Source organism: Schistocerca serialis, chromosome 5 (assembly GCF_023864345.2).
Source record: "Schistocerca serialis cubense isolate TAMUIC-IGC-003099 chromosome 5, iqSchSeri2.2, whole genome shotgun sequence".
Classification (NCBI taxonomy): domain Eukaryota; kingdom Metazoa; phylum Arthropoda; class Insecta; order Orthoptera; family Acrididae; genus Schistocerca; species Schistocerca serialis.
Window position 1 is genome coordinate 505960591 of NC_064642.1, and position 21924 is coordinate 505982514.

The following is a 21924-nucleotide window of genomic DNA, read 5'->3' on the forward strand; positions in this document are numbered from 1 at the left end:
TACACTGCAGCAAAATTCTCAGTTTCGTTTATGTATCTGTTCATTACTCAGCAGTTCCACTATTTGATTAGTTATTACCTTTAATTCTTAACTTATTTATATTTCACCATGAACAATTCAATTACTGTTTATCTTTGTCTGATGACATAACAGGTACGTTATTATTCAGTGAAACATAAAACAACATTTTAAAAATGTGACTGTAAGGGCTAAAGATACGGGAAGCACTGACAATTCCTACAACTGCCCACCAGTACGTGTGAATGCTGTTGGGGAATGTATCAACATCTGGCTTGCTACCCACCTGTACGTGGTAGTCTGTCAGAAGAAAAGTAGAGTACTAGCTGCTGACAAGAGGAAGAAATCAGTCTATCCTGAATCAGAAATAACGGCCTGGTATAGTAAAGATGATTATGTAACATGTTTTTTGTCATAAACATTACTTGCTCAGTATATGTGTACTTATGGTCTATATAAGAGTGCAATGGTTATCATCGGGTAATTATGTGAACCTAGTACAAGAGCCCTTCATAATTACCTACCTTTGGTGGTATGATTAAAGTTCTGAATGGAGCTAAGGAAAAGGGTAATCTAATTTCTGATGACGAAGACAGAGATTCAATGACAGCTGCTAGAATTCTTGTAAGCCCCAGGCCAAAGCACCCCATCTGCAAAATTCCGTTGGTACCATCTGATGTCTGAAATACTGCTTTTAGTGGAGCTGAATATCTTGTACCAAGCAAGAATGTATGGCCCACCTGGAACAAACGAATATTATATAAACCATCAAGAAACTGGCACTATATTTTATATGGGTGACATGGAGACAAGTAGATATTGTAAAACAATGTGATCATGGTCATAATATAAGAATTTTTTTTCTGTATGCAAGAAAATTGACCAAATAAAGGATAATATTAGATTCTGTGGTAACTAAAAACAAACTTCATCTTGAAAATGGCAAAACAGTTACAACTGTGACTATCAGGCAATTCACAATTCAAGAATCAATAAAAGCCACTTTCAGGCATTAAATGCCTTTTTTATTTTAATATACAATGCTCATTAATGCCAGTGACACCAACATTAGATGCTCATAAACATTTCAGTACACTTTTACAGTGGATTTAAACTGCTTCCTTGTCTGTTATACAAATATTCTTAAATTGTTAATTTTCACAATTTAAAATGAGCTTTGAAGATATTTGCATAAAGAGGGAGACACATAATTGGTTCTAAATATTCACAGCTTGCTTTGTGTACTACATTACTTGCATAACATTTCTATTAATTGTTTTTCACATCAAGACTGACATCCACATAATATGTCGAAGATGGGCAAAAATAATAAGCAGCTTCATATATTTTCTTTAAGTTCTAATTCCAGATATCATGCACTAAATTAGTGTAATGCACTAACGAAAAAAAAAAGACTGTGATCATTAGTAAAAGGGAATAGTACATCCCGAAATTATGTTACAGAAATCAAGCATCATTCCACTCTTAAATTTCATAATAAAGTTGAAAATCTTCTTACTTACCAAACTTGATATTAACATAATATCAGACTAAGAACTTTGTTATAGTAACTCGAATTGACCTCAAACCATTAGGTTGGTGCATAAATTCACAGAGTTTTTGTTTTGCATGTTGATATTCTGGTAGATATGAGTTTATTTATCGATTGCCATTATTTGTATGTAGTTTACTGTTGCTATTTCAGTTTACATGTCGGCATTTTGTCATTTGGAGATAGTGAGTGGAGCTGTAGATGCCAGAAAAAGGAGTGCCAAGGGAAGAAATCAGAACATTTCTAACAGATTTTCTGCTTGAGTTCAATAGAGAGGTGGCAGCAGTGGCGGTAGCCAGAAATACTTGCGCCATGTATGAGGACAGAGTATGACAAGAAAATGATATTCCCATTTTAGGGAGGATCGTTTTGACATTAGTGACTCTCCACATGCAGGAAGACTTCCGGCCTTTGAAGAAGATCATTTGAATTAATTAATCCACAATGATTCACATCAATGCACTTGAGGACTGGCAGATGTGATTAACTGTGATCATTTCACCGACACACCACATTTTCATGCAATGAGAAAGGCTCAGAAATCATGTGTAGGGGTACTGCATGCTGTAAGCCAAAATGAGAAAAATCAGTGGGTGGCAGTATGTGCATCTCCGCTTGCTCGTGAACAACACTGACCATTCCTATCTATTTTACATTGTTACTGGTGGTGAGGCATGGTGTCTTTATGCTAAGTTAAGGAAAAGAAAGGAATGGTTGAGCCCAAACAAAGCAACAACTCCCCATGCAAAGTCTTGCGCACATCCATAAAAGATAATATTGTGCATCTGGTGGGACAAGGGTGGTGTGATTTAAAAATTGCTGCCCTGAAGTGTAATTATCACTGTTGACACTTATTTTCGAAAACTGAGACATCCTGCACACACAAACCAAGAACAATGACCAGAATACTGCATGAAGTGATACTCTCCATGATAGTAAACCCCCCCTCCCCGCATTCTGCTTGACTGACAAGAAAAATACTATACAGGATTTGTGTTTAGTAGTCATTCCACACCCGCATCATGCAACTGATCTTGTGTCATAATTTTTTCACTTTTTCCACTCTATCAAAAAATCTTCTACGAACTTCCTTCCTGGATGAAAATACACTCTGAACATGGCTCAACAAGTTCTTCACTTCAAAACCATGCGATTCCTATAGTCACAGAATCGAAAAGTTACCCCAGCATTGGCAAACTGTTGCAAATAGTGAAAGCAAATATATTATTGGTGACTAAACTCTTTGTTATATGTATCTATTGTGTTTAACAAAATTTTGAAAATGATCAATGTTATCCTTGAGAATACTATACATACAGGACATTTCACCCTGTTATGAGCACACATCATTAAGTCACTCAAATTAAGAACACAGAAATTTCAGTGATTTTTTATGTTTGTACATGTCTCAGATGGAGAGGCTATAGCTGTAGTCCTGAGACCATAGATTAAATATAAATGACTGTAACTGAGTGAAATTTCAGAGGTCATTAAAGTGATGAAATTCTTTATCATGCAATTACTCAGTCTTCGACATGCAAGTAATAAAAAAAATAACGTTTTCATGAAGACAATCAACTTGCTTAAAAAACAGAACTGGAAATGTTTTAACTTCTGTGATATAGCAGTGTATTTAAATTATGATCACCATTACTCTGAAATTCTGAACTGCTGCTTCTTAATTCAACATTCAGACAAACCATGTAGCTCTTCTTTAATGCAGACTTCTTCACTTCTGCAATTTCTCCTGTGCTGAAAGTTGCAAACCTTTTTTTATATATCTTCAACTTTCTAACCAATAATAGAGTGTCCTTCTTCTGAATATGATTCTTCAGTTACAAAAAGTTAATACAGAGTACACAATTTGTGGGCATACATTGATCTGCCATTGCACTGAATCTGCATGATGTGCGCAAATTAAAACTTTGACCCATCTAATTGCCAAGCTTCATTTCCCTTCTGAGAAATCATTCTAATTGTCATCGTATGTGCTGTTCCACAACATGCCTTGCTTCTATGAGCTGGACATATGTTGGTATTTTGTACAATTAATCATAAAAACACAGTACATTATTTTGAATTCAAAATTATTATTTTGAAACTTCCTTTTTGTTATAGGACCAATGTCGCATTGAAACAACAAAACAACTGAACTCTAGATCTCTTACTCTATGCATTTGAAAATGCCATTTGTTTTGAAAAGAAAAATAAAGTTAACACAAAGAACAATTATTTACAGGTTAGGTTAGTGTTGTTTAACGTCCTGTCGACAACGAGGTCATTAGAGACGGAGCGCTAGCTCGGGTTAGGGAAGGATGGGGAAGGAAATCGGCCGTGCCCTTTGAAAGGAACCATCCCAGCATTTGCCTGAAACGATTTAGGGAAATCACAGAAAACCTAAATCAGTATGTCTGGAGACGGGATTGAACCGTCGTCCTCCCGAATGCGAGTCCAGTGTGCTAACCACTGCGCCACCTTGCTCGGTAAATTATTTACAGAACTTTAGGTTATGAAGATAAACATAACCCTGGATCTACATCCAAATCTACATGACTACTCTGCAATTCACATTTAAGTGCTTGGCAGAGGGTTCATCAAACCACAATCATACTATCTCTCTACCATTCCACTCCCGAACAGCGCGCGGGAAAAACGAACACCTAAACCTTTCTGTTCAAGCTCTGATTTCTCTTATTTTATTTTGATAATCATTCCTACCTATGTAGGTTGGGCTCAACAAAATATTTTCACATTCAGAAGAGAAAGTTGGTGACTGAAATTTCGTAAATAGATCTTGCCGCGACGAAAAATGTCTTTGCTTTAATGACTTCCATCCCAACTCGCGTATCATATCTGTCACACTCTCTCCCCTATTACGTGATAATACAAAACAAGCTGCCCTTTTTCCACCCTTTCGATGTCCTCCATCAATCCCACCTGGTAAGGATCCCACACCGCACAGCAATATTCTAACAGAGGACGAACGAGTGTAGTGTAAGCTGTCTCTTTAGTGGACTTGTTGCATCTTCTAAGTGTCCTGCCAATGAAACGCAACCTTTGGCTCGCCTTCCCCACAATATTATCTATGTGGTCTTTCCAACTGAAGTTGTTCGTAATTTTAACACCCAGGTACTTAGTTGAATTGACAGCCTTGAGAATTGTACTATTTATCGAGTAATCGAATTCCAACGGATTTCTTTTGGAACTCATGTGGGTCACCTCATACTTTTCGTTATTGCCACCTGCCACACTATACAGCAATCTTTTCTAAATCACTTTGCAACTGATACTGATCTTCCGATGACCTTACTAGATGGTAAATTGCAGCATCATCTGCGAACAACCTAAGAGAACTGCTCAGATTGTCACCCTACATCATCTCCTGCCCCCCTCAGTTTGTAAGTAAATTTCTTGAACTTTTCACAGAATTTCACAACTCGACCAAATCGGCTAACGTTCTCTGGTGAGACTGTTGGAGGTGCAGCTCATTCTCTAGTGAAGTGCTCTGTATGTTATGGTGTTTGAGCTCTTAAGTATGTAGATTGGTCTCAGTGTGCCAAGTGAGATATTTGTTGATACATCCTTAATTTTTAGAGTGAAATATTTTGTTTTTTGCTCCAGGACTTCATAGGGCATTCATAGGGAGGCACTAGTTTAGTGTTCATTTTGTCATTCCACACTTTACATGAATTGTATAATGCAGATTTTATTAACAAATGGTGTGTCCTTTACCTTGTGGGGACATTCTGTTGAGCATTTTAAATATAAAAGTGAAAGCTTTCTGAAATAACATTTTATTAATTAATCAGTATGTGCATTAATAACAACTACATACCCCAGTACACATAATCACCACCTTGATATCAATTTACATATTTCAACATGTCCCTTTAAACTGACATCAACACACAGTATGAAATCTAAATGTACAGTCACTTCTTCACTTATTTCACAAGGCCACAGTTTCTTGCACATGTTTCATGTCCAGCTTTGCTAAGTGGTTTTGTGAAATCATCGGCTAACATTTCTTCAGAAGGCAGATGTTCAACATTGATATAACACCTGACTCAACATGCTTTCTTATTTTTGATACTTTATGTCTATATGCTTGGATCTACAGTTTGTCACTACATTCTTGGCTAACTGAACAGCTCCTTTACTATCACAATATAATGTATGTGACTTTATGACACTGCATGAATCTACCTCTGACATAAGTTGTCTTGACCACAGTAAATCTTGAACAGTTGAGCCCAAGACCATATATTCAGCTACACAAAAAAGAAAGTGCAGTCTTTTTTGTTTTCTGTTAGACCACTAAATTAAAGAGTTTTGCTTTTTTTGCACTTGAACCAGTTACTGAATGTATGTCACTGATTTTATTTCCATAATCTGCATCACTGAAGGTCATTATTTTTCTGTTACCATCTTTAGAAAGTTACAGCTTGAGGCCCATGATTCCCTTTAAATATCTAAATAATCTTTTTACTGACAACCAAAAAATCTTTTTAAAACAATGACTATATCCACTAAGGAGATTTACAGTGAAACAAATGTCAGGTGTGGAGATTTAGGACAGATATAGAAGACTTCTTATTGCCTCTTGATTAGGTACAACACTGGTACCACATGATTCGACTGCTTCAAGGTCCAAACCAAGTTCAAGTGGTGTTGACACTGGCTTTGCTTCCCTCATTCCAAATTTCTCCAGAACTTTCTTTTTTGCATAGGATTTCTGGGAAATCCAATTTTTTCCTTTTTCACAATCCTGTGTAATTTCTGTGCCTCGGCACTGGTTTATCTGTCCTAAATCTTTTATCTCACAAAATCTCTTCAAAGAACTTTTGAATTAATCCAAAACACTTCTGTCATTTGAGAAAAATAGCATATATAGACATAAGTTAAGGTGACTGGCTTGGTGCCAACTCTGAGAAAACAGATACATACGAAATCAGTGTTTGATTTGTTCAGTTTCAGTTTTCTTAACACCTCATTAATTTTTTGATTCCAGTTCCTAACAGTCTGCTTATGTCCACAAACAGCTTTCGTCAGCCTCCATACTTTTCCTGGAGTTGCAAAATTTTCTGGTGGAATGACATAAATTTCTTCATTTCAGTCTGCATAGAGATAAGCTGTAGTGCTGTCAACATAGTTGATCTCCAGGTTCTCTCAAGCTGCCACAGATAAGAGATATCTAATAGATGCATGCTCGGCCACTGGTGCCAAAGTTTCCTGATAATTAACAACTTGAATTTGAGCGCATCCTTTTACCACTATGCATGCCTTAAATGTTTCTGGTGTACTGCTACTCCCAGGCTTTATTTTTAATACCCACTTAGTCTTGAGTGGTTTGTCCCCCATGGGTAGTTCTACTTTTTGTAATGTATTATTATAGGTTTTCAAATATCCGTGGCACCTCAGATTTCTTCTTCATGAAATGAACAGAACAGAGTCTTGAAAAATCACCAATGAATGTGAGAAAATAATGATTTCCACCAATAGACGCTGTCTCCATTTGCCCACACAAATCAGAATGTACAAAGTCTAAGAGGTGTTTAGAATACCTTTTGCTAGGTTTGAATGGAAGACATGACTGTTTTCTCATGATGTGCAACTCACATGGATCCTTAGCTACAATATCTTCATTCAGACCCATTGAAACCTTTGACAACTTCAGCACAATTTTGCAATTCATATGTCCTAGCCTATGATGCCACAAGAATCCACTCTCTTTTGTATAGTAGCACTGTTTCATTTCACTTGTATTGGAGCACTGATTTCCCGCGAAGGAAAAAGCGCAGCAAAGCGTGAGCGTCGCTTTCTTAAACTGTCGTAGCACAGTGGTGCGTGGTGTAACAACAGGATTCACCGGCGCAGTTTGGTCTCATGATTGCTGGCGTTCGTCTCCACGAGATACGTCCCGAGCATGTCGTTCTACCAAGTGGAAACGTTAATTTTTGCAAGCAATAGATGACACTTTTAGGCATTGATTCGACATTAAGTTCACCTTCTGCATCATAGATGAATCCACTTTTTTTGTTAAAAGTAGCTTTATGCCCTTTGCTTACAATTGTACTGACTGAAGCAAATTTACAGCCGAGTTTGGGATGTGAATGATGTCAGATGCTTCTACTTCTACTGTTTTATCATTGGTATGGAAGGTCAGATAAACACTTCTAGTAGTCTCTTGTGCTAAGCCATCACCTCCCACGCTGGTCTCTAACTAATAGAAGGCTTGACATTTTGAAGCTTCCTTCCATCATTAGTGACATGAGTCGAGGCACAGGAATCTAAATACCATATATTCTTTCCAAGAGACTGTTTAACATCAGCTGAAAAAAAAAAAGTTTTCTTTTGTTGTGACTGTTTCCTAAATACACTCCTGGAAATGGAAAAAAGAACACATTGACACCGGTGTGTCAGACCCACCATACTTGCTCCGGACACTGCGAGAGGGCTGTACAAGCAATGATCACACGCACGGCACAGCGGACACACCAGGAACCGCGGTGTTGGCCGTCGAATGGCGCTAGCTGCGCAGCATTTGTGCACCGCCGCCGTCAGTGTCAGCCAGTTTGCCGTGGCATACGGAGCTCCATCGCAGTCTTTAACACTGGTAGCATGCCACGACAGCGTGGACGTGAACCGTATGTGCAGCTGACGGACTTTGAGCGAGGGCGTATAGTGGGCATGCGGGAGGCCGGGTGGACGTACCGCCGAATTGCTCAACACGTGGGGCATGAGGTCTCCACAGTACATCGATGTTGTCGCCAGTGGTCGGCGGAAGGTGCACGTGCCCGTCGACCTGGGACCGGACCGCAGCGACGCACGGATGCACGCCAAGACCGTAGGATCCTACGCAGTGCCGTAGGGGACCGCACCGCCACTTCCCAGCAAATTAGGGACACTGTTGCTCCTGGGGTATCGGCGAGGACCATTCGCAACCGTCTCCATGAAGCTGGGCTACGGTCCCGCACACCGTTAGGCCGTCTTCCGCTCACGCCCCAACATCGTGCAGCCCGCCTCCAGTGGTGTCGCGACAGGCGTGAATGGAGGGACGAATGGAGACGTGTCGTCTTCAGCGATGAGAGTCGCTTCTGCCTTGGTGCCAATGATGGTCGTATGCGTGTTTGGCGCCGTGCAGGTGAGCGCCACAATCAGGACTGCATACGACCGAGGCACACAGGGTCAACACCCGGCATCATGGTGTGGGGAGCGATCTCCTACACTGGCCGTACACCACTGGTGATCGTCGAGGGGACACTGAATAGTGCACGGTACATCCAAACCGTCATCGAACCCATCGTTCTACCTTTCCTAGACTGGCAAGGGAACTTGCTGTTCCAACAGGACAATGCACGTCCGCGTGTATCCCGTGCCACCCAACGTGCTCTAGAAGGTGTAAGTCAACTACCCTGGCCAGCAAGATCTCCGGATCTGTCCCCCATTGAGCATGTGTGGGACTGGATGAAGCGTCGTCTCACGCGGTCTGCACGTCCAGCACGAACGCTGGTCCAACTGAGGCGCCAGGTGGAAATGGCATGGCAAGCCGTTCCACAGGACTACATCCAGCATCTCTACGATCGTCTCCATGGGAGAATAGCAGCCTGCATTGCTGCGAAAGGTGGATATACACTGTACTAGTGCCGACATTGTGCATGCTCTGTTGCCTGTGTCTATGTGCCTGTGGTTCTGTCAGTGTGATCATGTGATGTATCTGACCCCAGGAATGTGTCAATAAAGTTTCCCCTTCCTGGGACAATGAATTCACGGTGTTCTTATTTCAATTTCCAGGAGTGTACATATCCATCATCACTATTTTTTGATGAGCTTTCTCCTTTTCTGTACTTACTAGAACAATATTTAGCAATATGATTTGGTTTGTAGGCCTCTGCTTATTTGCATATAGAGCAGTTTCTTCAAGCCCACTCTATGTGTGGGTTCTGAGTCTTCAAATCCTTTTTCCAAGGCTGTCCATACTTCTGCTGCCACATTTGTGTTCCTTGTATCAGAATAATTCACCTTATCCATGAAAAGTATAATCCGGGAATGTGCCCTTTTGCCTCTCTTCTTCCAAGAATCCTCCTGTCTCATCAGATCCAAAGGAGAGATTTCAACAACATCCCACAGTTTGTCATGGACCAAATACATTCTCATGACAAATTTATACATTGAATAATTTTCAAGCCTGATCAACTTTTCAACCACTGGAAGCCCAGTTGGGGCTGGACCACTCATTTTTAGCTTTTAGTGAGAAAAAAATATTGGCAGTCTGCACACATGAATGATCAGTCATCAAAAAATGAATGATTGGTCCATGCATAACTTCTGAACTGGCTCTGGATTTCTGCGGACGAGTTCGATTTTAACCCTTACTTTCACACCTATGCTGGGATTACCGAAGAATGGTATACAACCTGTTGACTTTGACCAATGATGGCAGAAGTTACCAGAGATGATCTATTGCATATACTTAACAGAAAAGACAATTCCTGAGAAGCAGAGGAATGAAGGACAGAGAAAACAAATGGAAGACATATATCACGAATTCATATTTTGAACATAATGTTAGGTATATTGCTTCTTTGAGTCATAGTATCCTACTCTTCAGTTGACATATGTAGCTCAATTGATGAATGGGATACTAGGGCAAAAAAGAAGGGAAAGAAACGGAAAGAAGTAATGTACTAAGGGAAAGAAAGGGAAAGAAGTAATGTCAGCATGGAATACTTCAGTTGAAAGATACGAGTTGTGTCCGGAAGTTCAGATGATCTTTGTGGGTTAACTGCAGTACAAATTTAATGTATATAAACTTTTTCACCTTCATTGGTACTACTTCAGTTGACCAATGTAGGTCAACTGTACATGGGATACAAATTTTACAGGTTTTACTTTTTTCACTTCCGCTACTACTAGCATCCTGTTCTTCAGTTGATACTAGTACCAGCGAAGGTGAAAAGACTTACATATGTAAAATTTTTATCCCACACTTCAGCTAACCTATATAGGTCACCTGAAAAATAGGATACTAATGCTAGCAAATATGAAAAATCAACATACATAACTTTGGATCCTGTACCTCAGTTGGACTATGCGAAGGTGAATAAAAGCGACATTCACAAAATTTGTATCTTCTACCTCAGTTGACCTATATAGACCAACTGAAGTATGAGATACAAATTTTTCAGGTCTTCAGTATTAATAGTATTGACTGAAAATTATCATAGTAGTACTAGTGAAGGCAAAAAAATCTACAACAGTAAAATTTGTATCTCATACTAAAGTTGACCTATATAGGTCAACTGAAGAATAGGATAATAATGTTAGCAAAGGTGAAACCCTGACTTATGTAAAATTTGTATCCCATACTTCAGTTGAATTGTATATATCAACTGGAGAAGGGGATACTAGTGCTAGCACAGGCAAAAAATAGCGACATACATAACATTTGTATCCCATAGTTCAGCTGACCTATATAGGTCAACTTCGTAGTTCCACTGAGGGACAACATGCCAATGTTACATATGTGGTTCATTGAAACCTCTGCCAGGCCCTTTATTGTGAATAGCAGAGTAATCACATAGATGTAGATGTAGAGGTCACTTTTTTTGTCTTTGCCAGCATTAGAATCCTATTCTTCAGTTGACCTATTTAGGTCAACTGAAGTACGGGATACAAGTTTTTCATATGTCAGTCTTTTTGCTTTCGATAGTACTAATATCAACTGACAAGTACCATGACAATACTAGTGCTAGTGAAGGTGAAAAAAAGTGACAACTGTAAAATTTGTATTCCATGCTGCAGTTGATGAATCCTGCTTCATGTCTTCCATATTCATAGCTGGAGATAAATCTAAATGAAAATCAAAAAGCAAAAATTGTCCCGAATGAAAAACAATTCTTCCAAAACATCTCAAACTCATTACGAATGAAAATAAGTGCCAAATGAACTGTGACGAACAAATGATTTAAATTAATACAAGAGATAAGAATCGTACACAATACCTTTCTTAAAACACTCATTTATTTTAATTTACAATGATGATACCTCACCACAGAAGATAACCAATTTATTATCTGTTGCTCAGAAATCAGTAAACTAAGACATTGCTGTGCTAATATTAGTCTTAGTCAGAGGAAAGGGGAATTTTGTTAAAAATTCAGTAAAAGCGCAGCTGGGCGATGAAGTCTGGGGCCGCTGGCAGTGTGTGGTAATAGTCGGCAGCCAGTAGGCCAGGCAGGGTAAACATGGCATGGAGCTGCAGCGGCGTATTGCACATACGATTTGTTTGGAGTGGAGCAACAGTGAGGCAGGGAACCGCAGCATTGCTTTAAGTTATTGTGATGTGTGAGGCGAGGCAGTAGGCCAGAGCCGGGAGTGGTGATGTGTAAGTGGCTGATGAATGGGAATTTACCCCTGCCATAATTTCTGTCTCTCTCTGACACTATGTCAGATGCATGGGGAAAAGCAGTATAAACAGTCAGGCACTTTTAGCTTGAGGGTTGTGGCAGGTCAGTCGAGAATTGGGTCGGACCTGTGCTGGCCTATGCTTATAGGAGCCAGTCTGGCAGCGATGTTATAAATATTCTGTGTAAACCTGTACTTTGTTTCTATGTACTTGTCCAGGCTGTATTCTGCCTCTGGGGACACAACAACAGGGCAGGATGGAATGGCAGCCAGGTACTTGGAGACTGCACGGTCTGACTGAAGGAGGGCAGTGACAGCGGTCTGCAGCAGGTCCAGGATGGGCCATGTCACTTCCCATCTGGCATACTGGGGTCTGGGCGAGGCATACGCTGCGGGAGGTGCAGCAGCACTGAAACAGCTTTAGGGGCGGCGGCGGGTGTTGCCATCCGGCAAGCACCACTAGCAGCAAGTTGTGGCATGGCGTCCAGAAAGGCGCGGGTTCGAGTCCGGTCCTGTCCTGGGAACAGCAGTGACTGAGGGCCACAGGTGACCAGTACAACCACCTTTGTCCCATGGTCAGATAGAGTAGGACAAATGGGGCGGAGGGCGGCAGGGACCAGGGACTGTAACGGTCTCTGGAGTCGCGAGCAGTAGAGCGGCGCCAGTCACTACGCCTCGGCAAGCAGTGGCTGAGTAAGTGTGACTGACTTCCATCGTCAGGCGGTCTCAATGAGTGCAGCAACAGTGTCAGCAGTTCAGGGGTGCTGAGATGGTCGGACTCGCAGAACTGCGTGTGGGCGGTGTGCCGACATTACACTTCTGTAAACTAGCTGAATAAAGGAATACTTCTGAATAACGTTGAATCACTCTGCACTGCCCCTTGACTCTATTGAACTTGCTCGGCCTCCTGATGACAAATGGTGCAGTGGGCACGGCTTCAGCTCTGCCAACTGGAGTCTCGGGTTCGACCATCGATGGTCCACAACAGTGGCGTCAGAAGTGGTGTTAGTTACAACACTGGTACCGGATTTCCACTCCCACATCTTGATGTTGAGCAAGTAGCGTTGAGGTGTGCCAGTGTAGAGGGGTAGTTGAGGTGTTTGGCTGCGTTCGTTATGGATGGTCGTACACTTCTTGTTATGTCTTGTCGTTCAGGAAGTGTTCGTCCATACCAGTACAGGGAGGAAAGCAGGACTGTCACCTATGCCTGAGCATGATGGGGATGAGTGAATGACATTTGAGTTATTGTTTGTGTGTCATTTGTTTGTGTTTAAAGGGGTTAAGTGTATATTAGGGTGGCCTTTTTGAAGGTGTCTTTTGTAAGTCTGGAGGAGCCTGTAGATTTATCTGAATTCCGGGGAAATGGGGAACATGTTGACATAGCGCCTAAGCAATGTAATTTTTGTAACCCGTCAGGTCATGGATCACCGTGTACAAAGAAGTTGCCAAAGAGTTGTTTTATTTGTAGCAGATTTGGACATTTGGCACGCAATTGTTCAGAATGTAGATGGATGGTGATTATTCGCAAGAACTAAGTTTTAGGAGTCGTTGTTGTGTTGTTGTTGTTGTTGTTGTTGTTGTCTTCAGTCCTGAGACTGGTTTGATGCAGCTCTCCATGCTACTCTATCCTGTGCAAGCTTCTTCATCTCCCAGTACTTACTGCATCCTGCATCCTTCTGAATCTGCTTAGTGTATTCATCTCTTGGTCTCCCTCTACGATTTTTACCCTCCACGCTGCTCTCCAATGCTAAATTTGTGATCCCTTGATGCCTCAGAGCATGTCCTACCAACTGGTCCCTTCTTCTTGTCAAGTTGTGCCACAAACTCCTCTTCTCCCCAATTCTATTCAATACCTTCTCATTAGTTATGTGATCTACCCATCTGATCTTCAGCATTCTTCTGTAGCACCACATTTCGAAAGCTTGTATTCCCTTCTTGTCCAAACTATTTATCGTCCATGTTTCACTTCCATACATGGCTACACTCCATACAAATACTTTCAGAAACGACTTCCTGACACTTAAATCTATACTCGATGTTATCAAATTTCTCTTCTTCAGAAAGGCTTTCCTTGCCATTGCCAGTCTACATTTTATATCCTCTCTACTTCGACCATCATCAGTTATTTTGCTCCCCAAATAGCAAAACTCCTTTACTACTTTAAGTGTCTCATTGCCTAATCTAATTCCTTCAGCATCACCCGACTTAATTCGACTACATTCCATTATCCTCATTTTGCTTTTGTCGATGTTCATCTTATATCCAACTTTCAAGACACTGTCCATTCCATTCAACTGCCCTTCCAAGTCCTTTGCTGTCTCTTACAGAATTACAATGTCATTGGCAAACCTCAAAGTTTTTATTTCTTCTCCATGGATTTTAATACCTATACCAAATTTTTCTTTTGTTTCCTTTACTGCTTGCTCAATATACATACTGAATAACATCAGGGAGAGGCTACAACCCTGCCTCACTCCCTTCCCAACCACTGCTTCCCTTTCATGCCCCTCGACTCTTATAACTGCCAATAACTGCCATCTGGTTTCTGTACAAATTGTAAATAGGCTTTCACTCCCTGTATTTGACCCCTGCCACCTTTAGAATTTGAAAGAGAGTATTCCACTCAACATTATCAAAAGCTTTCTCTAAGTCTACAAATGCTAGGTTTGCCTTTCCTTAACCTATTTTCTAAGATAAGTCGTAGGGTCAGTATTGCCTCACGTGTTCCAATATTTCTATGGAATACAAACCGATCTTCGCCGAGGTCGGCTTCTACCAGTTTTTCCATTCGTCTGTGAAGAATTTGTGTTAGTATTTTGCAGCCGTGGCTTATTAAACTGATAGTTCGGTAATTTTCACGTCTGCCAACACCTGCTTTCTTCGAGATTGGAATTATTATATTCTTCCTGCAGTCTGAGGGAATTTTGCCTGTCTCATACATCTTGCTCACCAGTTGGTAGAATTTTGTCAGGACTGGCTCTCCCAAGGCCGTCAGTAGTTCTAATGGAATGTTGTCTACCCACAGGACCTTGTTTCGACTTCGGTCTTTCAGTGCTCTGTCAAACTCTTCACGCAGTATCATATCTCCCATTTCATCTTCATCCTCTTCCATTTCCATAATATTGTCCTCAAGAACATCGCCCCTGTATAGGCCATCTATATACTCCTTCCATCTTTCCGCTTTCCCTTCTTTGCTTAGAACTGGGTTTCCATCTGAGCTCTTGATATTCACGCAAGTGGTTCTCTTTTCCCCAAAGGTCTCTTTAATTTTCCTGTAGGCAGTATCTATCTTACCCCTCACGAGATAAGCCTCTATGTCCTTACATTTGTCCTCTCGCCATCCCTGCATAGCCATTTTGCACTTCCTGTCGATCTCATTTTTGAGACATTTGTATTCCTTTTTACCTGCTTCATTTACTGCGTTTTTATATTTTCTCCTTTCACCAATTAAATTCAATATTTCTTCTGTTACCCAAGGATTTCTACTAGCCCTCGTCTTTTTACCTACTTGATCCTCTGCTGCCTTCGCTACTTCATCCCTCAAAGCTACCCATTCTTCTTCTACTGTATTTCTTTCCCCCATTCCTGTCAGGTGTTCCCTTATGCTCTCCCTGAAACTCTGTACAACCTCTGGTTCTTTAAGTTTATCCAGGTCCCATCTCCTTAAATTCCCACCTTTTTGCAGTTTCTTCAGTTTTAATCTACAGGTCATAACCAATAGATTGTGGTCAGAGTCCGCATCTGCCCCTGGAAATGTCTTACAATTTAAAACCTGGTTCCTAAATCTCTGTCTTACCATTATATAATCTATCTGATACCTTTTAGTATCTCCAGGGTTCTTCCATGTATACAACCTTCTTTCATGATTCTTAAACCAAGTGTTAGCTATGATTATGTTGTGCTCTGTGCAAAATTCTACTAGGCGGCTTCCTCTTTCATTTCTTAGCCCCAATCCATATTCACCTACTATGTTTCCTTCTCTCCCTTTTCCTACACTCGAATTCCAGTCACCCATGACTATTAAATTTTCATCTCCCTTCACAATCTGAATAATTTCTTCTATTTCATCATACATTTCTTCAATTTCTTCGTCATCTGCAGAGCTAGTTGGCATATAAACTTGTACTACTGTAGTAGGCATGGGCTTTGTGTCTATCTCGGCCACAATAATGCGTTCACTACGCTGTTTGTAGTAGCTTACCATCACTCCTATTTTTTTATTCATTATTAAACCTACTCCTGCATTACCCCTATTTGATTTTGTATTTATTGATTTTTAGGAGTAGCAGAGTGAAAATAACACTTTGCTGTCTGTACGTCCCGTACAAATTTATTCACTTGGCGCCGGCGGCGCTAATTCGGATTATTTGGCTTGTTGCCGGCCGTTTGTCACTTTTCGGTTAATGACAAGCTTCAAACACATTGACTTTTGCGCACTTTAATCATTCCACAACCTCGAATTTTCTTTTCAAGTAACTTCTCTGCAAGTTCTACACTGTTATAATAATTATCCATGTAGAGGTGACGCCACTTTCCATAAGAAGGTGTCAACAGATCCATCACTGTTTTTGCTAAAGTTTGTCCAGCACCGGAATATATCTTGAACGAGGAAATGTATCCAGTATTTGAATCACATAGCATCCGGATTAGTATGACATATTGTGTAATTTTTGACGGATTGTAAACTTAAAATTTAACTGTCCATGCCACAGTACCATTCTTTCCTCAATTGATATGTTTTGACTTATATTAAACATTTCCTTAAACTTTTTGGAAAAATAATCAATTTCGAATTGCACTTTGAAAAACCGGTTGGCATTACCCAGTTTATTGTTGTTGTCGGAAAAATGTAAAAATGATAATATTTGTCTGAATTGGTTGCGGGACATCGTTTTGCAAAATATCGGTGTGTCTGTCAACAAATTCGTTGAACAGTAATCATCAATCCTTGCTTTTTTTACAGTTCCCATAATGATAGCAAGCCAGAACCATTTTCTAAGTTTGCGTCCCATAACGTCGACAAATTGGGCATTTTTTTAAATCCAGTTTCCTTCTATTGCAATTTTGACTTTAATACTTGTTGGTTTCATTGCTAATATATTCAAATAGATCGTTCCCAGTATATAATTCTACAATATCTATGACACTCTGTGCATCTTTGGGAAATATGTGTGAACCCAGAGATCCTTCAAATTTATTATTGGTCCTCAGTAAAACACAGTCTGTCTTCTTTGATCCATCCGAATCAGTTAGTGACCGTAGTGTTCGTGCAAATTCTTCTTGGACGTATTTCTCTATCCGACTATCTGACGATTCTGTTTCACTTTCATTTTTTTGATATACAGTGTCTTCTTCCCAATCGGCCAAGTCATCCCAAACGTCACACAAGACGTCCATGCATTCATTGTAAATAATCATATCGTCTCCTTCATCCGCCATGATGAAGGTGAACAAGTACTTATAAAAACAAAAAACTTGTTGACATGTGTAACTTATTGTTACCTACACAAAACACCAACAGAATAAAAAAGATACTAAAGTGCTGCCACCGGCCACTGCGCCATACTATGCTCACGACACCACTGTGGTGTCGCCAGCCGCTGAGTGATACTATGCACACGACACCACCGTGGTGCCGCCGGCCGTTGACCACTATTTCACGCACGACACTACTGTGGTGTCACCGGTCAGCAAAGTGTTAATACTAACAGTAGAGCTATAAGCAAGAATAGTGGAAACACGGCAAGCAGCAGAGGCCGCGGCAGTGACTACAGCAGAAGCAAATTCGGGTATTGTTGGAGGCAAGGATAAGGGACAAAGAAAAATATGAAGAATTAGCGAGGAGATTTGAGGCATTGCAATTAGGGGAAGGGATGGCAGGTGAAAGTAAATTGCAGGTCGGGGAGTGTCATAGACGGTTTGACCCGCCAATCGCGGCACTGATTAACCTCTTTTCAGGTAAAACAACGGAGGATGTGTCGGTATTCCTTAATGACATTATCACAATGGCTGAGGCCAATGGGTGGTCGGATGTTGTAATGTTGAGAGTGGCGAAGTTACACTTGATAGGGGATGCCAAGTCGTATGAACTATACCATGACACGTTGAACAATGTGGGGACATTTGCAGAGCTTGAGGCTGTAGTTATGCCAGAGGTAACAAAAACAGAATAGTACCAGGTTTTTTCAGAAAAAATTAAGGGTGTTAGTTATGAGAAGAGATGAGACTGCGGAGATTTTCTCAGACAGGATTCGAAAGCTGAATGCACAAATGTTTGAACTGTCACCGAGTGGGGAAATGAATAGTGTGCTGTCACAGGAGGCCGAGAAAGGGGCATTAGATGTGTTTTTGCGGGGAGTACCACTGGAGATATCATGTCGGGTGAGGATGGAGAATCCCAGTGATCTGCGGCGGCCCTAAGGATTGCCACATACTTAGAGGAGGTAGATTATGCAACGAAGCAAAGGGTGGAGCAAAAAGTTCTGTCAGCGGAAATTAAGCGTTTTGGTGTGGCCAGGTAGGGCATATTAGGAGCCAGTGTCAGTGTCAGTTGCAGTGTTACTCATGTGGGGAAATGGGTCACTGGGCAGCGAACTGCAGGAGTAAAAGTAGGTGGGAACCTTGGCGACAGCAGCCATTAAATAAGAACGGGACTGCTTCAACCATCGGAGGGTGGTCACAGTGAAATTAGATAATGCGCTTGCAGGTGCACAGACTGAATGCTGCTTATTAGGCTTGGTGAATGGAATGGAACAGAGGTTTTTGGATGACACGGGGGCACACATGTCTGTTATCGTTCTACACCTGGTTAGCAGGAGAAGGCTTGAGCCACCACGTTATAGGTTACGTGGGGTGGGGGATAATAAAGTGGAGTCATTGGGTATGACGGTACTTCAATTTGTGATTGCAGGAACTAAGTTTAGTGAGCAGGTAGAGGTGTCACCATGTGTGGGTGAGGAGTATTCGGTGATTCTCAGACTGGACTTCCTTGACAAACATCGTGCAAACATAGATCTTTGGCAACAAACAGTGGAACTCAGTGGAACAATGTTTTGCATCAGGTAAACGGTTGCAAATGGACGAATGTCGCAAAGCGCACTTAACGTGAAGGTGACGCTAGTTAAACTGCAAACAGACTCATTAAAGGTCGATCAGCAGGATAACATACCAGCAGGTACAGGGAAGGTAGTCTGGGTTTTGATAAATACGAACTTACCAAAGGAGATACTGTACATGGTGGAGCCACTCTCAAGTAATGAGGAGTCGGATAATGCGCACTGTTTTGTGCGGAGGAGTTTAGCTCACGCAAGTTATGTGGAGGAAGATTATAGGGTTCCTGTAAGTATAGACAACTTCAGCAGAATGGATTTTAGCTTGTCAAAAGGGTTGTTATTGGCCACATTGGGTTTTTTGGTGAAGATGACCTCAATAGGGAGGATTTACAGGCGAGCCATAAGCAAAACATCGATGCAGCACAATTGAGGGGAATATTGCAGCTCTTGCAGGGAGACAACAGGGTTGTGTTGGAGGAATTGTTATTGACATTTAGCAATTTATTTGGAATGGAGGGAGGTTACTGGCAACACCAATTACAAAGCATCACATACCAATGGAGGATAATACACCAGTGTTTAGGAAACCATATCGGGTAGCACATCATATACAACTGCTACTAGAGGAGTGTATAGAAAAACAACTATGAGATGGAATCACAGAGCATAGCAATAGCCTGTATTCAAGCAATGTAGTTCGCGTACCTAAGAAGTCGGTGGATGGTACAAGGAAATATAGGTTTTGTTGTGATTATAAGTTTCTGAATGCGAAAACCATTTCGAACACATATCTGATTCCAAATACACTCCTGGAAATGGAAAAAAGAACACATTGACACCGGTGTGTCAGACCCACCATACTTGCTCCGGACACTGCGAGAGGGCTGTACAAGCAATGATCACACGCACGGCACAGCGTACACACCAGGAACCGCGGTGTTGGCCGTCGAATGGCGCTAGCTGCGCAGCATTTGTGCACCGCCGCCGTCAGTGTCAGCCAGTTTGCCATGGCATACGGAGCTCCATCGCAGTCTTTAACACTGGTAGCATGCCGCGACAGCGTGGACGTGAACCGTATGTGCAGTTGACGGACTTTGAGCGAGGGCGTATAGTGGGCATGCGGGAGGCCGGGTGGACGTACCGCCGAATTGCTCAACACGTGGGGCGTGAGGTCTCCACAGTACATCGATGTTGTCGCCAGTGGTCGGCGGAAGGTGCACGTGCCCGTCGACCTGGGACCGGACCGCAGCGACGCACGGATGCACGCCAAGACCGTAGGATCCTACGCAGTGCCGTAGGGGACCGCACCGCCACTTCCCAGCAAATTAGGGACACTGTTGCTCCTGGGGTATTGGCGAGGACCATTCGCAACCGTCTCCATGAAGCTGGGCTACGGTCCCGCACACCGTTAGGCCGTCTTCTGCTCACGCCCCAACATCGTGCAGCCCGCCTCCAGTGGTGTCGCGACAGGCGTGAATGGAGGGACGAATGGAGACGTGTCGTCTTCAGCGATGAGAGTCGCTTCTGCCTTGGTGCCAATGATGGTCGTATGCGTGTTTGGCGCCGTGCAGGTGAGCGCCACAATCAGGACTGCATACGACCGAGGCACACAGGGTCAACACCCGGCATCATGGTGTGGGGAGCGATCTCCTACACTGGCCGTACACCACTGGTGATCGTCGAGGGGACACTGAATAGTGCACGGTACATCCAAACCGTCATCGAACCCATCGTTCTACCATTCCTAGACCGGCAAGGGAACTTGCTGTTCCAACAGGACAATGCACGTCCGCATGTATCCCGTGCCACCCAACGTGCTCTAGAAGGTGTAAGTCAACTACCCTGGCCAGCAAGATCTCCGGATCTGTCCCCCATTGAGCATGTTTGGGACTGGATGAAGCGTCGTCTCACGTGGTCTGCACGTCCAGCACGAACGCTGGTCCAACTGAGGCGCCAGGTGGAAATGGCATGGCAAGCCGTTCCACAGGACTACATCCAGCATCTCTACGATCGTCTCCATGGGAGAATAGCAGCCTGCATTGCTGCTAAAGGTGGATATACACTGTACTAGTGCCGACATTGTGCAAGCTCTGTTGCCTGTGTCTATGTGCCTGTGGTTCTGTCAGTGTGATCATGTGATGTATCTGACCCCAGGAATGTGTGTCAATAAAGTTTCCCCTTCCTGGGACAATGAATTCACGGTGTTCTTATTTCAATTTCCAGGAATGTATTAGGGACACAATGGATAATCTGGGACAATGTAAGTATTTTACGATGACGGATTTATGGAGTGGATACCACCAGTTGGAAGTAGCGCCAGAGAATAGGGCAAAGACAGCTTTTACTGTTCCTGAGGGCACTATCAGTATATATGTATGCCGTTTGGGTTGAAGAATGCACTGGCAACTAGATGGGATTTAAAGGGGGTTGAAACCAACAACATATATGGTTTACCTAGATGACGTTATAGTATTTTCGAAGGATATACCAGAACAATAATCGTGTTTAAGAGATGTCTTTAGAAGATTGCAATCGGCATGGTTAAGATTAAGTTTAGGAAAATGTAATTTTGCGCAGACGCAGGTCAAATATTTAGGTCATGTAATCAGTGAACAAGAGGTTCAAACTGATTCTCGGTTAACAGAGGCAGTTCAAAATTTTCTGACACCATGTACAACAAAGCAGTTACAATCGTATATTGGGTTATGTTCATATTACTGTAAATTTGTAAAGGATTTTGCTAAAATAGCCGAGCCGTTAACAAAGTAAACTAAGACGTCATTTGTGAAAGCCAACAGGTTGTATCTCACTCTTCAGTTGATTCCCTGTGCCTGGGCCCATAACCTTTAGTCGGTCATTTTTTAATATAAAAATGAAAGCTTTCTGAAATAATGT

General features: G+C 41.9%; 1 protein-coding gene across 3 annotated transcripts in view; it reads right to left on the reverse strand.

Moving 5' to 3' along the window:
- The window catches only part of LOC126481305 (probable proline--tRNA ligase, mitochondrial), a 117140-nt gene that overhangs the window by 10150 nt on the left and 85066 nt on the right, over window positions 1-21924 (reverse strand). For all 3 annotated transcript variants that reach the window (XM_050104957.1, XM_050104959.1, XM_050104960.1), the window contains one exon: window positions 543-758. In XM_050104957.1, coding sequence (XP_049960914.1) covers window positions 543-758 — 216 coding nt within the window. The remainder of the gene's footprint in view (window positions 1-542; window positions 759-21924) is intronic.